General features: G+C 51.7%; 1 protein-coding gene across 1 annotated transcript in view; it reads right to left on the bottom strand.

Annotated features, from left to right (window-relative positions):
* Positions 1–349: 349 nt before the first annotated feature.
* TBC1D31 (TBC1 domain family member 31) overlaps positions 350–17,127 on the bottom strand; it is a 217,251-nt gene continuing 200,473 nt past the window's right edge. Inside the window, exons 21-22 of the mRNA XM_075316197.1 lie at positions 9,606–9,731; positions 350–617 (exon numbers count right to left, since the gene is read on the bottom strand). Of these exons, the coding sequence (XP_075172312.1) occupies positions 475–617; positions 9,606–9,731 (269 nt within the window). The 3' untranslated portion in view covers positions 350–474. The remainder of the gene's footprint in view (positions 618–9,605; positions 9,732–17,127) is intronic.

The raw sequence follows: 17,127 nt of genomic DNA, 5'->3' as shown, positions 1-17,127 counted from the left end.
GAACCAGTTCGGAGATGGCATCAAAATGGGCAAGGATGGAGCTCTGCCGGGAAATAGGCAGAGAGCAATGCTGGGGAGTAAAGTTACTACAGTGTGACTGGTGTAATATCTGAGCAGGCAAGAATAGGTGGAAAGGTGTGCATTCAGGGCTATAGCCGGAGGGAAAAACAAACACAAAATAATATATTCTTTTCTGATGATACAAACTCTGTAATACTCCAAATGTCTCAGCATTTTCTTTATCCAGGAAGCTAGGGCCACCTGGTGGATGTCAGCAGGTAATGCATAAAACCTGTAGGACATTATACGAACCATTCATTTACTCAGTGTTCAAAATAAGAAGCCGTCGGTAATTAAACGCTTTTAATAATCATATACATGTGGACATTATTCCACTTACTGTACAAAACAAGGCAAGAAAAAAAAAAGACTGGAAATAAATAAAATAAAATAACCTCCCCCCTGTTGCAGCCGTCAAGTCCACTGTGTGCCCGGGTAGTGTGGCGTGGGGTATTTTCTCCGAGCCTGTGAAGCCAATTTGTGTCTGAGCTCTCGCACCTCGGAAATTAGGGCGCGTTCCTTATTCTCCAAGATTTCTCTGCCTCGATCAAGAGAAACTGAAAACAGACAAAAAAACCCAAAACATGTTATCCTAGAAACATGATATAGCTCATACATGTGCCGCCTGTACAAATGTAGCAGAGTTGAGTACATTAGGTCCTGGATAGCTTGTTATCTGCAACCACACGTGGTTATAATCAGTTATCGGTGGGTTTATATAGGACGGTACACCTACTATGGCGAAGGCTTCATGTATCAGACAGTTCTAGTGCGAGATTGGGGATGACCTGCTGCTGTGTACAACACAGGCAGTCACTTCATGCTCATATGTATAGCGGAGGTAATGGACCCTGTGCTTTGTAATATGTCACCAGCACATCACAGGTTTGAAGGAGTGGGGGAGTAATTCATTTTCTCTCTAGATATACCGTATTTTTCGCTTTATAAGACGCACTTTTCCTCCCAAAAATTTGGGAGGAAAATGGGGGTGCGTCTTAGAACCCCCAGGCACCGCTATATTCGGATTATGTCTGTGCGGCGATCGGGCGGCCCGGGTACCTGTGCTTTGCGTGCGGTGGCAGCTGGGTACCCGTGGCTGCGTGCGGGCGGCAGTCGGGTGCAGCGTGCGCACGCAAGCACAGGTACCCGGCCGCTTGCAGGCCGGGTGGGCTGGCAGCCTGCTGGCTGCCACTATGTGCGTGCGGGGCGGGCGGCTGTGCAGCAAGTTACCCAGTTTGTCCGCGGTCCCAGTTTCAAATGATGGCGCCGGGAGCAGGCGCGTGCGCAGATGGAGCTCTTGGATGAGAGCTCCATCTGCGCATGCGCCGCTCCAGGCGCCATCATTTGATCCGGGACCGCGGACACCACTGGGACACTCACTGCACCGGCCTGCTGCACGACTCACCCGCTGCCGCCACCATGGACCCCGCGGCTCGTGCCACCACGGACCCCGCGGTTCCTGCCACCACAGACCACGCGGCTTCTGCCACCACGGACCCCGCGGCTCCTGCCAACACGGACCCCGCGGCTCCTGCCACCACGGACCCCGCTGCCACTGATCCGCCGTGCCTGCCAGCACAACCTCTGCCTCCTGTGACCCCGCTTCACCACCACTGCTGCCCCCCTCCGGTAAAAGAACACCGGAGTATAAGACGGACCCCATTTTTCTTACCTTTTTTTGTCTAAATTTGGGGTGCGTCTTATAATCCGGTGCGAAAAAAGAGAATTTTGTTTACTTACCGTAAATTCTTTTTCTTATAGTTCCGTATTGGGAGACCCAGACCATGGGTGTTTAGCTTCTGCCTCCGGAGGACACACAAAGTACTACACCTAAAAGTGTAGCTCCTCCCTCTGAGCTTATACACCCCCTGGTGAGCAGACCCAGCCAGTTTAGTGCAAAAGCTGAAGGAGAATAGCCACCCACAAGTAAAAACTGAGCAAGAGCCGGAACAACCGGAGACTCTGTCTACGACAACAGCCGGTGATAACACGCGGAACAAGAAATTGCCAACAGGCAACAGGGAGGGAGCTGGGTCTCCCAATACGGAACTATAAGAAAAAGAATTTACGGTAAGTAAACAAAATTCTCTTTTTCTTTATCGTTCCTTTGGGAGACCCAGACCATGTGACGTTCCAAAGCTGTCCCTGGGTGGGAAATAAACCAAACTGAGAAGTAGGCAAAACCTAACTTCACAAATGGGCGACAGCCGCCTGAAGGATGCGTCTGCCTAAGCTCGCATCTGCCGAAGCATGAGCATGCACTTGGTAGTGCTTCGAGAAGGTATGCAGGCTAGTCCAAGTGGCAGCCTGACAGACTTGTTGAGCCGTAGCCTGGTGCCTGAAAGCCCAAGAGGCACCGACAGCTCTGGTCGAATGTGCCTTGATCCCCGGCGGGGGAGGCACCTGAGTACACTGGTAGGCGTCCGAAATGGTCGACCTAATCCAACGGGCTAAGGTCGGCTTAGAAGCAGAGAGGCCCTTGCGCCGACCTGTGGTTAGCACAAAAAGAGAAGTGCACCGCCTAAGAGCAGCGGTGCGAGACACATAGATCCGGAGAGCACGCACCAGATCCAGAGTATGCAGCGCTTTTTCAAAGCGATGAACAGGAGCCGGACAAAAGGAAGGTAGGGTAATGTCCTGGTTAAGGTGGAAAGGAGATACCACCTTAGGAAGAAAGTCCAGAGTCGGACGGAGAACCACCTTGTCTTGATGAAAAACCATAAAAGGTGACTCCGAAGAGAGCGCAGCCAAATCAGAGACTCTCCTGAGGGAAGTTATGGCCACCAGAAAGGCCACTTTCTGTGAAAGACGAAACAAAGAAACCTCCCTAAGAGGCTCAAAGGGGGGTTTCTGCAAAACCGTGAGAACCAAATTAAGGTCCCAGGGATCCAAGGGCCGCCGGTAAGGCGGAATGATGTGAGACGCGTCCTGCATGAAGGTGCGGACCTGAGCCAGCCGAGCGAGACGCCGCTGGAACAGCACTGACAGAGCTGAGACTTGTCCCTTGAGAGAGTTGAGGGACAGTCCTAGCTGCAGACCGGACTGTAGAAAGGACAAAAGGGTAGGCAAGGAGAATGGCCAAGGAGGATGGTCGGTAGAGCGACACCAGGACTTGAAAATTCTCCAAGTCCTGTGATAGATCTTAGCGGAGGAAGACTTACGGGCCCGAGTCATAGTGGAGATGACTTCAGGAGGAATACCAGAAGCCGTCAAGATCCAGGACTCAAGAGCCACGCCGTCAATGTGAGAGCCGCAGAATTCAGGCGGAAAACCGGACCTTGCGAGAGAAGGTCTGGACGGTCCGGGAGATGCCACGGCATTTCTACGGACAGATGGAGCAGGTCTGGGTACCAAGCTCGCCTGGGCCAGTCCGGTGCAATGAGGATGACTCGACGGCTCTCCATTCTGATCTTGCGCAGGACTCTGGGCAAGAGAGCTAGAGGGGGAAACACGTAGGCCAGACGAAACTGGGACCAGTCCTGAACCAGAGCGTCTGCGGCGAATGCCTGAGGATCGTGGGAGTGAGCCACGTAAACAGGAACTTTGTTGTTGTGACGGGATGCCATTAGGTCCACGTCCGGAGTGCCCCATTTGCGGCAGATTGACTGAAACACTGCCGGGTGCAGGGACCACTCGCCACCGTCCACGATTTGACGGCTGAGATAATCTGCCTCCCAGTTTTCCACGCCTGGGATGTGGACTGCGGATATGGTGGACTTGGAGTCCTCCGCCCATTGAAGGATGGTTTGTACCTCCAACATTGCCAGGCGGCTGCGTGTCCCGCCTTGGTGATTGATGTAGGCAACCGCTGTCGCGTTGTCTGACTGGACTCGGATGTGCCTGCCCGCCAACAGGTGGTGAAAAGCTAGGAGAGCTAGAAGCACGGCTCTGGTTTCCAGCACCTTGATCGAAAGGGCTGACTCGGACGGAGTCCAAGTGCCCTGCGCTCTGTGGTGGAGACATACCGCTCCCCAGCCGGATAGACTGGCATCCGTGGTGAGGATCACCCAGGACGGGGCCAGGAAGGAGCGCCCCTGGGACAGGGAGAGGGGCCGAAGCCACCACTGAAGAGAGCTCCTGGTCTGTGGCGACAGAGCCACTAACCTGTGCAAGGAGGAAGGCCGCTTGTCCCAACAGCGGAGAATGTCCAGCTGCAGGGGACGCAGATGGAACTGGGCAAAGGGAACAGCCTCCATTGACGCCACCATTTGACCCAGCACCTGCATCAGGCGCCTGAGGGTATAACGGCGGGGCCTCAGAAGAGAGCGCACCGCTAGCCGGAGAGACTGCTGTTTGATTAAGGGCAACTTCACAAGTGCCGGCAAAGTCTCGAACTGCATCCCTAGGTACGTGAGACTCTGGGTCGGAGTCAGGGTGGATTTGGGAAGATTGACAAGCCACCCGAATTGGGCTAGAGTGGCGAGAGTGAGCGAGACACTCCGCTGACAGTCCGCGCTGGATGGAGCCTTGACCAGAAGGTCGTCCAGGTAAGGAAGCACTGCCAACCCCTGTAGGTGCAGGACCGCAATCACTGCTGCCATGACCTTGGTGAATACCCGAGGAGCTGTGGCCAACCCGAAGGGGAGAGCCACGAATTGGAAATGATCTTCTCCGATTGGAAAACGTAGCCAACGCTGGTGTGAAACTGCAATTGGCACATGCAGATAGGCATCTCTGATGTCGATGGACACCAGGAAATCCCCTTGGGTCATTGAGGCAATGACTGATCGCAGAGACTCCATGCGAAAGTGCCGCACCTGAACATGCTTGTTGAGAAGCTTGAGATCCAGGATGGGCCGGAAGGTACCGTCCTTTTTGGGGACTAGGAAGAGATTTGAGTAGAAACCTCTGAACCGTTCCCGGACGGGAACCGGTACAATTACTCCGTTGGCCTGCAAGGATGCCACGGCCTGTGAGAAGGCGGCGGCCTTGGAGCAGGGGGGAGATGAGAGAAAAAATCTGTTTGGCGGGCTGGAAGTGAATTCTATCCTGTAGCCGTGGGAGATGATATCCCTCACCCACTGATCGGAGATGTGTTGAAATCACGCGTCGCCAAAGTGGGAGAGCCTGCCACCGACTAAGGACGTTGCTGGCGCGGACAGATAGTCACGAGGAGGCTGCCTTAGTGGCAGCACCTCCTGCGGTCTTCTGTGGACGCGCTTTTGAGCGCCAGTTGGATTTCTGGTCCTTGGTTGAGTTAGTGGACGAGGCCGAGGGCTTAGAGGACGACCAGTTGGAGGAACGAAAGGAGCGAAACCTCGACTGATTCCTACCCTGGGCAGGTTTCCTAGTTTTGGTTTGTGGCATGGAAGTACTCTTCCCGCCAGTAGCTTCCTTAATAATTTCATCCAGCTGTTCTCCGAACAGCCGGGACCCAGCAAAAGGGAGCCCAGCAAGGTACTTCTTTGAAGAAGCATCTGCCTTCCACTTTCGAAGCCACAAGATCCTGCGGATAGCGAGGGAATTAGCCGAAGCCACCGAAGTGCGGTGAGAAGCCTCCAGCATGGCAGACATGGCATAGGATGAAAAAGCTGAAGCTTGGGAAGTTAAGGCAACCATTTCGGGCATAGATTCCCTGGCGAGGGAATGCATCTCCTCTAGAGAAGCAGAGATGGCTTTGAGAGCCCACACTGCTGCAAAAGTCGGGGAAAACGAGGCCCCCGCCGCTTCATACACGGATTTGGCCAGAAGGTCAATCTGGCGGTCAGTGGAATCCTTAAGGGAGGTGCCATCAGCCACCGACACAACGGTCCGGGCTGAGAGCCTAGACACCGGGGGGGTCTACCTTTGGGGAATGAGCCCACTCCTTGACCACCTCAGGTGGAAAGGGGAAACGGTCATCAGAACCACGCTTTGGGAAGTGTTTGTCAGGACAGGCCCTGGGCTTGGTCACAGCGGCCTGAAAACTGGAGTGGTTAAAGAACACACTCTTTGCTCTCTTAGGCGAGGTAAACTGGTGCTTTTCTGCCAGAGAGGGTTGCTCCTTTGATACTGACGGATTGAGATCCAGTACAGAATTAATAGAAGCAATCAAGTCACTAAGATCTGAGTCACTTTCGGACAGATCAATGGGGTACATGGAGTTAGCCTCCGAGCCCCCTGTAAAGGTATCCTCCTCATCCTGCGAGTCAGCTCCTGAGTCAGAGCCGCGGGACGAGGAAGGAGAGGGAACCCTGCGTCTCTTCTTAGGAGGACGGGGTCTGGGACCAGATGATTAATCCTCTGTGAGCTCCGGTCCTGAGAGACCCCTAGCAGCAGAGGCACCCTGTGAAGGGGGCTGATGCATGTTCAGCAAAGTCCTGGACAGAAGTCCCATGGACTCAGCAAAAGACTGGGAGATAGACCTAGAAAAGGATTCTACCCAAGCCGGGGGTTCAGCCACAGGAGCAGGAGTAGCCTGAGAGACCACTGGGGGTGAGACTCCAGGCTGTGGCACCGCCAAGTTAGAGCAGGCATCACAATGTGGATAGATGCTCAGTTCAGTCAGTAGGAGCTTACATGCAGTGCATACTGAATAAAGCTTTGGAGCCTTGCTCCTCGTGTGAGACATGCTGCTGGAGTGGGGGCTCTGCAAGAGAATGAACCCCAGAGTATATACAGAGGTCCACAACCAGAGGTTGTGGCTTACCAGACCGCTGAAGCGGTGTTGTGTGCCCTCCAGATCCCGAAGCCCGGACCTCCAAACACAGCACCCAGCAGGGATGCAGAGCGCAGACCAGCGCTGAGTGAAACTCTGAGAAAATGGCCGCCGGAGCGAAGAGAGGGGGCGGGACTTGCTTGAAGAGCGGGATCTGGAGGGCCATAGAAACCTACAGGGGAGGAGACACGCACAGCAGTGGGGAGTGTCCCTCCCCTGTGCAAAACGGCCGCCGGGCGGAGCCGAGCCTGTCCCTCTGCATGAGTGACATGTGAGGGCAGTGAACAGAAACTAGGCCTCCGGCGAAGCCGGGGCCTAAATTTGAGCGGCAAGGCTGGCGCGCAGGCACCATCGGCGCGGTTCTCGTGCGACAGCTAGAGAACCCGCCGGAAATGTCAATAAACACAGCAAGCACACTCTCCCCAAACAATAAAACACAGGGACCCCCAATATATAAACGTCTCAGGTACTTAGCTGCCGAGACGCATGGCCAAGTCCCTGGGGATGAGTGCTCCGGTCCAGCAGGGTCCTGAAGGGCTGCGGATGGAGACCGGTCTCCTGCCAGGCATGGAGACCGTGCTGGCTCCCACTTCAAGCCAGAGCCCAGGAGGGATGGTGAAGGAGCACAGCATGTAAGGCTCCAGCCTAGGAAATCAACCTTAACAACACCGCCGACACAGTGGGGTGAGAAGGGACATGCCGGGAGTCCAGACGTGGACCCGCTTTTCTTCAAACTCTTTCCAAAAATCAAACAAATCAGATGAGAATGCATGTGTGGATGTATGCCTCCTGAACACAAAGCGATAAACTGGCTGGATCTGGTTCTCCAGGGGGTGTATAAGCTCAGAGGGAGGAGCTACACTTTTAAGTGTAGTACTTTGTGTGTCCTCCGGAGGCAGAAGCTAAACACCCATGGTCTGGGTCTCCCAAAGGAACGATAAAGAAAAGCGAAAAATACAGTACTTAAAAAAATAAAAAAGGTACTGACGTGAGCCCATCTACCACGACAAGGTGACCCTTCTTTGATGGAACCCTAATTTATTTCATGTCTTTCCTGGACTTAAAGTCTAGAAATTTATGGACAGAAAGGATCCAGTACTAACTAGCATGTATGTATGTATATAAATTTGTAAAATTAACCCATTCAGCCCAGGGAGATTTTCCATTTTTTTTTTTCCTCCCCTTCTTCCGAGAGTCGTAACTTTATTTTTTTCCTTCAATCTTGCCATATGGAGGGGCTTGTTTTTTGTGGGACGAGTTGTACTTTTGAATTAAACCATTAGTTTTACGATATAGTGTACTGGAAAAGGGGAAAAAAAATTCCAAGTGTGTAAAAAAATAAAAAAAAAAAAAAAGTGTGTGACTGCCTGATTGTTTTTCGGATATTTTATTCACCGTGTTTACTATATGGTAAAACCGATGCGGTGTTGGTGTGATGTCTCAGGTCGGTGCGAGTTTGTAGATATCAAACAATGTATAGGTTTATTTTTATCTAAGGGGTTAACAAAAAATTTCACAAGTCTGTCCAAAAAAATTGCACACTTTTTGCGCCATTTTCTGAAATCCGTAGCGTTTTTGTTTTTCGGGATTTGGGGCTCACTGACGACATTTCTTGCATCTCAAGCTGATGTTTTTAGCGGCACCATTTTTGCACAGATGCTACGTTTTGATCACCTGTTATTGCATCTTGTGTAATTTTGGTGTTTGGTAAACGGCGTAGGGCAAAACAAATTCCAATCAGATTAATTGATTTTATATTTTGATAGATCGGGCATTTCTGAAAGCGGAGATATCAAATGTGTGTATATTTTTTTAACACTTTAATTTTCAATAGGTTGAATGGGGGGGGGGGGTGTCATTTGAACTTTTAGTTTTTAAAACTTTTTTTTAAAAATTTTACTAGTCCCCCTAGGGGGCTATAAGTATCAGCAGTCTGATCACTCATTTATTTCTGTAGATCACAGCTGCAGAGCTGAGAACTGCAGAAAAGTTGCTTTACTCTCATACACTGTGCTCTGCCGGTAGTGAGAGGAAGTGACTTATAATAGCTACAAGAGTCATCACATGACCCTGTGCTACCATGACAACCATTAGATCCACATGATCACATAACTTGACTTTTGATGGCGCCGGGTAAGTGAATGCTTACCGTGGTGCGCAGTTTCATCTCACTGTCACATTTTGACAGCGAGATGCAAGAGGTTAACAGACACGAGTGGAACGCAGATCCTCTCGTGCTGGATAGCCGCATGTCAGCTGTTCAAATCAGCTGACATGTGCACGGATTGCTGCCGGCTGCCCGCGGCAGCCGGCGGAGATTATCCTCACACAATTCATGACGTACCCAGAACGTCATGTGTCATGAAGAGGTTAAATCTAGGAAAGACATGAAATAAGTTAGTGTGCCATCAAAGAAGGGTCACCTTGTTGTGGCTGATAGAAAAACGAAGGCACTGATGTGAGCCTAAGTATATTGCATATAGCATTAATGCAGTTTAAATTTCATATATTCACATTAGCGCTTACAGAGGCTGCTGTATTCTTTGATTTGTGTGTTATGTAGTAATAGCAGCTCGCACCTGGTTACATTTATTTGGACATGCTGGTTGGTTGTTTTGTAGTATATTGCTGTATATATGTCTATCAGCACGGATTTACTTGTCTTTTTACGCTGGTGGATGAGTGGCGATGGGAACAGAACAATCATTGTGTCCATACACAGGGTGCATATAATCGACAGTAATGTCCTTTTACACAGGACCCTGTGCTGCGGATGACGTTTATTTTCGTGCCGACAGAAAGGATCCGATCTATTTTACCTATTTCCCAGGCGGCCGCTGTGGTGATAACACAGGCCGATGATTGGGAACGGGCGCTCTCGTGAACACTCATTCATTCCGGGACTTACAGTGAGTGGATGAGCCGGAGGAAGAGACGTCGTTGAGGCAGACGTTGTGCGGTTTGCTCGGGGTTACTTTATCGTCCTGCGTAGAATTCTTCATGGGAGAGCTGAGATTCAAATGGCGAAGTGTGTCTGCAAAGCAAAGCAAAACACCGGTCTGGTAAGAGAAATCTGCAGGTTTTAATGTCAATCCCTTTTAAATTAAGGGGTTTGTACAAAAGAAGGGAATTTTGTTTACTTACCGTAAATTCCTTTTCTTCTAGCTCCAATTGGGAGACCCAGACAGTGGGTGTATAGCTACTGCCTCTGGAGGCCGCACAAAGAACTACACTTAAAAGTGTAAGGCCCCTCCCCTTCTGGCTATACACCCTCCCGTAGGAGTACGGATTCCTCAGTTTTAGTACCAAAGCAAGAAGGAGGAAAGCCAATAACAGTTTCAAAAACAAATTCAATCCGATAACAAGATCGGAGAACTTAAGAAACAACATGGACAACATGTGCACCCGAAAAACGAAACCCTAAGAACAAATAGGGCGGGTGCTGGGTCTCCCAATTGGAGCTAGAAGAAAAGGAATTTACGGTAAGTAAACAAAATTCCCTTCTTCTTTTTCGCTCCTAATTGGGAGACCCAGACAGTGGGACGTCCAAAAGCAGTCCCTGGGTGGGTAAAAAGATACCACATGAACGGGCTGTCAGACAGCCTCTTCCTACAGGTGGGCCACCGCCGCCTGAAGGACCTGTCTACCTAGCCTGGCATCTGCCGAAGCGTAGGTATGCACTTGATAGTGTTTGGTAAACGTGTGCAGACTCGACCAGGTAGCCGCCTGGCACACTTGCTGAGCCGTAGCCTGATGCCGCAATGCCCAGGACGCACCCACGGCTCTGGTAGAATGGGCCTTCAGTCCAGATGGAATCGGAAGCCCAGCAGAACGGTATGTGTGAAGAATTGGTTCCTTGATCCACCGCGCAAGGGTGGATTTGGAAGCTTGCGATCCCTTATGCTGACCAGCGACTAGGACAAAGAGCGCATCAGAACGGCGTAGAGACGCCGTGCGAGAAATGTAAATCCTGAGTGCTCTCACCAGGTCCAACAGATGTAAACCCTTTTCAAATTGGTGAACTGGATGCGGACACAAAGATGGCAAAGTGATATCCTGATTGAGATGAAAGGAAGAAACCACCTTGGGAGAAAACTCTGGAATTGGACGCAGTACTACCTTGTCTTGGTGAAACACCAGGAAGGGAGATTTGCAAGATAACGCCGCTAGCTCGGACACTCTTCGAAGAGACGTGACCGCCACAAGAAAAACTACTTTTTGTGAAAGCCGAGAAAGGGAAACCTCTTTCAAAGGCTCGAAAGGCGGCTTCTGGAGAGCAATGAGAACCTTGTTCAGATCCCAGGGTTCCAATGGCCGTCAGTAAGGAGGAACGATATGACAAACTCCTTGGAGAAACGTGCGTACTTTAGAAAGCCGTGCCAAGCGCTTCTGAAAGAATACGGATAGCGCGGAGACTTGACCCTTAAGAGAGCTAAGCGACAAACCTTTTTCCAATCCAGACTGCAGGAAGGAAAGAAAAATTGGCAATGCAAATGGCCAGGGAGAAAACCCTTGAGCCAAGCACCACGCTAAGAATATCTTCCACGTCCTGTGATAGATCTTAGCTGAGGATGGTTTTCTAGCCTGTCTCATTGTGGCAACAACTTCATGAGATAAACCTGAGGCCGCTAGGATCCAGGACTCAATGGCCACACAGTCAGGTTCAGGGCCGCAGAATTCAGATGGAAAAACGGCCCTTGAGACAGCAAATCTGGACGGTCTGGTAGTGTCCACGGTTGGCCTACCGTGAGATGCCACAGATCCGGGTACCACGACCTTCTTGGCCAGTCTGGAGCGACGAGTATGGCTCGATGGCAGTCGGACCTGATTTTCCGGAGAACTCTGGGTAACAATGCTAGAGGTGGGAACACATAGGGGAGTCGGAATTGCGACCAATCCTGAACCAAGGCGTCTGCCGCCAGTGCTCGGTGATCGTGAGACCGTGCCATGAAAACTGGGACCTTGTTGTTGTGCCGTGACGCCATCAGATCGACGTCCGGCGTCCCCCAGCGGCAACAGATCTGCTGAAACACGTCCGGGTGAAGGGACCATTCTCCTGCGTCCATGCCCTGGCGACTGAGAAAGTCTGCTTCCCAGTTTTCCACGCCTGGGATGTGAACTGCGGATATGGTGGACGCTCTGCTTTCCACCCACGTCAAAATCCGCTGGACTTCTTGAAAAGCTTGGCGACTGCGTGTTCCCCCTTGGTGGTTGATGTACGCCACCGCCGTGGAATTGTCCGACTGAATCCGAATCTGCTTGCCTTCCAGCCATTGTTGGAAGGCTCGCAGGGCAAGATAGATTGCTCTGATTTCCAGAACATTGATCTGCAGGGTGGACTCTTCCTGAGTCCACGTCCCCTGAGCCCTGTGGTGGAGAAACACCGCTCCCCACCCTGATAGGCTCGCATCCGTCGTGACTACTGCCCAGGACGGGGGAAGGAACGACTTTCCCTGTGACAATGAGGTGGGGAGAAGCCACCAACGCAGAGAGTCCTTGGCAGTCTGAGAGAGGGAGACAGTCCTGTCGAGGGACGTCGATTTCCCATCCCATTGGCGTAGAATGTCCCATTGTAGAGGGCGCAGATGAAACTGCGCGAACGGGACTGCCTCCATTGCTGCTACCATCTTTCCTAGGAAATGCATGAGGCGCCTCAGTGAGTGCGACTGGCTCTGAAGGAGAGATTGCACTCCAGTCCGTAGCGAACACTGCTTGTCCAGTGGAAGCTTCACTATCGCTGAGAGAGTATGAAACTCGAGATTGGGTCGGGGTTAGATGAGACTTTGGAAAGTTGATAATCCACCCGAAACTCTGGAGAGTGTCTAGTGCCACCTTCAGACTGTGCTGGCATGCCTCTTGAGAGGGTGCCTTTATAAGCAGGTCGTCTAGATACGGGATGACCGAGTGACCCTGCGAGTGCAGAACAGCTACTACTGCTGCCATGACTTTGGTGAAGACCCGGGGGGCTGTTGCCAGACCGAAAGGTAACGCTACGAACTGCAGGTGTTCGTCGTGTATGACGAAGCGTAGGAAACGCTGATGCTCTGGTGCAATCGGCACGTGGAGATACGCATCTTTGATATCTATTGATGCTAGAAAATCTCCTTGAGACATTGAGGCTATGACGGAGCGTAGGGATTCCATCCGGAACCTCCTGACTTTTACGTGTCTGTTGAGCAACTTTAGATCCAGGACGGGTCGATACGATCCGTCCTTTTTTGGGACCACAAACAGATTGGAGTAAAAACCGTGACCTTGTTCCTGAAGAGGGACGGAGGTCACCACTCCTTCCGCCTTTAGAGCGGCCACCGCCTGCAACAGAGCATCGGCTCGGTCTGGTGGTGGAGAAGTTCTGAAGAAACGAGTTGGCGGACGAGAACTGAACTCTATCCTGTACCCGTGAGACAGAATATCCCTCACCCAACGGTCTTTGACGCGTGACAGCCAAATGTCGCCAAAGTGGGAAAGCCTCCCACCGACCGCGGGTGTGGGAATTGGAGACTGCAAGTCAGGAGGACGCCGTCTTGGCAACGGTTCCTCCGGCTGTCCCTTTTGGGCGTGACTGAGACCTCCAAGAATCTGAGCGTCTCTGGTCTTTTTGAGTCTTTTTTGACGAGGCGAATTGGGACCTGCCCGGTCCTCGAAAGGACCGATAACCAGACTGACCCCTTCTCTGTTGGGGTTTGTTTTGTCTGTGTTGCGGTAAGGATGAGTCCTTACCCTTGGAGTGTTTGATGATTTCATCCAAACGCTCTCCAAACAATCGGTCACGAGAAAAAGGCAAATTGGTTAAGCACTTCTTGGAATGAGAATCTGCTTTCCAATGTCTCAACCACAGGGCCCTTCGCAAAACAACGGAGTTGGCTGACGCCACTGCCGTGCGGCTTGTAGCGTCAAGAACAGCATTAATCGCGTACGACGCGAATGCCGCCATTTGCGAGGTCAATGGTGCTACCTGCGGGGCAAATGCACGTGTGACTGAGTCGACTTGCGCAAGCCCGGCTGAGATAGCTTGGAGTGCCCATACGGCCGCAAAAGATGGCGCTAACGACGCTCCAATCGCTTCATAGATGGATTTCAGCCAGAGCTCCATCTGCCTGTCAGTGGCATCTTTAAGTGCCGCTCCATCTTCAACTGCAACCAAGGATCTAGCTGCAAGCCTGGAAATTGGAGGATCCACTTTTGGACACTGGGTCCAACCCTTGACCACCTCAGGGGGAAAAGGATAGCGTGTATCTTTAAGCCGTTTAGAAAAACGCCTTTCCGGAAAAGCGTGGGGTTTCTGGATTGCGTCTCTAAAGTCAGCGTGGTCCAGAAAAGTGCTTAATGTACGCTTAGGGTATCTGAAATGGATTCTCTCGTGCTGCGAAGCTGACTCCTCTACAGGAGGAGCTGGTGGGGAAATATTTAACATCTTATTGATGTTAAATATAAGATCATTAACTATGGCGTCACCATCTGGTGTATCTAGATTGAGAGCGGTCCCAGGATCAGAATCCTGATCAGTTACGTCCGCCTCATCACCCATAGATTCATCTCGCTGGGATCCTGACCATTGAGATGAATGTGAAGGCCCGTCATAGCGAGCCCGCTTAGGCTGCCCGGGGCCATCGTCCGAGTCAGAGTCTTCACCCTGAGGTGTATGTGCCCGTCCCGGAGCTTGGAGGTAATTCAGCTGAGGGGGACCAGGGGGCAATGATTGCACAGTGTCCGTGGCCTGAAGTACAGGCCTAGCTCGCAATGTGTCAAGAATTTGTGACATAGTGAGAGACATTCTGTCAGCAAAAGCTGCAAACTCAGTTCCTGTCACCTGGACAGCATTCACAGGTGGTACACCCTGGGTCACGTCCAGCAGAGGTCCCGACTGTGCAAGCGCCGCAGGGGCCGAGCACTGCACACAATGGGGGTCCGTGGAGCCTGCCGGTAGAAAAGTCCCACATGCGGTGCAGGAAGCATATAATGTCTGTGCCTTGGCACCCTTGCGTTTTACGGACGACATGCTGCTGGCTCTCTGCAATGTGAGAGAGTCTATAGCCAAAGGGCGACCAGCGCTATGCAATACAAAGTATTTGTAGAAACAAAATACTAAGAATACTACTGGCACAAGAGGGGGTGAGCCCTGAGGGCTGCTTACCGCCCGCTGAATAGCGGGTAAGAGGCGCAGAATTCCTTGTCTGGGTCTCCCCGGCTCCCCTCTGCAGCTCAGCGTGTCAGCAGGAATGGCTGCCGGCGTCTGTGGAGAGGGGCGGTCCGTGGGAGTTCCTAAACAAAAGTGCGGGAAACAGTGTCCCCTCTGTGCTTATTGTGAGGGCTGGAGTATGTAAAAACGACTCCAGCCCTCGGCGCTGATGCACTGACCAGCGTCCCGCCCCTCTCCTGACTGGCAGGTCTGGGGGCGGGAACGAACGGAAGCAGGCCGCAAAAGCCGGGGACTCGAGTTATCAGCGCGGCCGCCGTAAAAGCGCGGCCCGCGCTGAAGTCCCCGGCGCACCATAAGTGCCAGCCGCGCCGCAGTCCCAGCGGCCGGCGCGACCGATTCCCAAAAGTGTGCCTGCTTCAGCGAAGCTGAATGAGGCCATGGCACAAGCGCCGCAGCGCTGATGTCCCCGGCGCACTACAACACCCAGCATGCTGCGGTGTGAGCGCCAAATGCACGGGGACACAGAGTACCTTGAGGAAGCAGGGCCATGTCCCTGATGTACTCCGCTCCATCCAGCATCTTCTCCAGGGGCTGTAGATGGAGCACGGTCTCAGTGCCTGGAGACCAGTAAATCCCACTTCACCCAGAGCCCTGTAAAAAGGGATGGGGAAGGAATCAGCATGTGGGCTCCTGCCGCCGTACCCGCAATGGGTACCTCAACCTTACAAACACCTCCGACATACAGTGGGGTGAGAAGGGAGCATGCTGGGAGCCCTGTATGGGCCCTCTTTTCTTCCATCCGACATAGTCAGCAGCTGCTGCTGACTAAAAACAATGGAGCTATGCGTGCGTGTGTGACCTCCTTCGCACAAAGCTAAAACTGAGGAATCCGTACTCCTACGGGAGGGTGTATAGCCAGAAGGGGAGGGGCCTTACACTTTTAAGTGTAGTTCTTTGTGCGGCCTCCAGAGGCAGTAGCTATACACCCACTGTCTGGGTCTCCCAATTAGGAGCGAAAAAGAAATGAGCTGATCACAGAGTCCACGGACTGCTCAGACCCCCAGAGATCAGCTTTAATCTGTGAGGGGACCCTGTCAAAAAGTGTTTAATCTCCCTGCAGCGTCTCGTCTCTATAAAATTGATACTTTTTTTTAGGGATCTAACGTGTCAATCATGAGAAATCCCATGTACAAGCTACAGGCAAATCAGGCTGGAAGTGTATTGGGGGGGGGGTGTCTATGCACTTGGGACGGTTTCTTCCCAGTACGCACCCCCGGTCTGATTTACATATGGCTTCTACTTTAGACTTCTCATATCTGGCACGTCTGATCCTTACTTTTCTTTCTGTATCATTTTTAGCAGGTGATAAGCGTTTATACAGCCGCACCGATACTCCTGTATGTAACAACTTGCAGACCGGTTCTCTTTAATATGGGTCTCTGTATATTTACTACAGGAGGGAGGACTATGGGATTGGACCTGAGCCCCATTCAAGTGAACAGGGCTGAGATGCAATACCAGACAGGGCGCTTGAAGCAGAAGGCAGACAATCCAAAGAGATTCATTTTCAGTTTTAAGTTTGGACCTTTAGAGGATGTCATAAGAAAGACGTTATGTAGAAATTGGCACATCCTAGAGAGGGATTCTGATTTGACAGAGATGACCAGGGCTAATCCTTTGGTCACGTTCAGACGATGCAACAATTTGCGGGATATATTAGTGAGAAGAAGGGAATTTTGTTACTTACCGTAAATTCCTTTTCTTCTAGCTCTTATTGGGAGACCCAGACGATTGGGGTATAGCTACTGCCCTCTGGAGGCCACACAAAGCACTACATTAAAAGTGCAAGGCCCCTCCCTCTCTGGCTATACCCCCCCGTGGTATCACGGGTACTCCAGTTTTAGTGCCAAAGCAAGAAGGAGGAAGCCAACAACTGGTTTAAACAAATTAACTCCGAGTAACATCGGAGAACTGAAAAACCGTTCAACATGAACAACATGTGTACCCGCAAACAGCAAAAACAATCCCGAAGGACAACAGGGCGGGTGCTGGGTCTCCCAATAAGAGCTAGAAGAAAAGGAATTTACGGTAAGTAACAAAATTCCCTTCTTCTTCAGCGCTCTATTGGGAGACCCAGACGATTGGGACGTCCAAAAGCTGTCCCTGGGTGGGTAAAGAAATACCTCATGTTAGAGCTGCAGAACAGCCCCCCCCTACGGGGATGTCACTGCCGCCTGCAGGACTCTTCTACCTAAGCTGGCATCCGCCGAAGCATAGGTATGCACCTGAT

Source organism: Anomaloglossus baeobatrachus, chromosome 6 (genome assembly GCF_048569485.1).
Source record: "Anomaloglossus baeobatrachus isolate aAnoBae1 chromosome 6, aAnoBae1.hap1, whole genome shotgun sequence".
Taxonomy (NCBI): domain Eukaryota; kingdom Metazoa; phylum Chordata; class Amphibia; order Anura; family Aromobatidae; genus Anomaloglossus; species Anomaloglossus baeobatrachus.
This window is presented reverse-complemented; position numbering and strand designations above follow the sequence as displayed.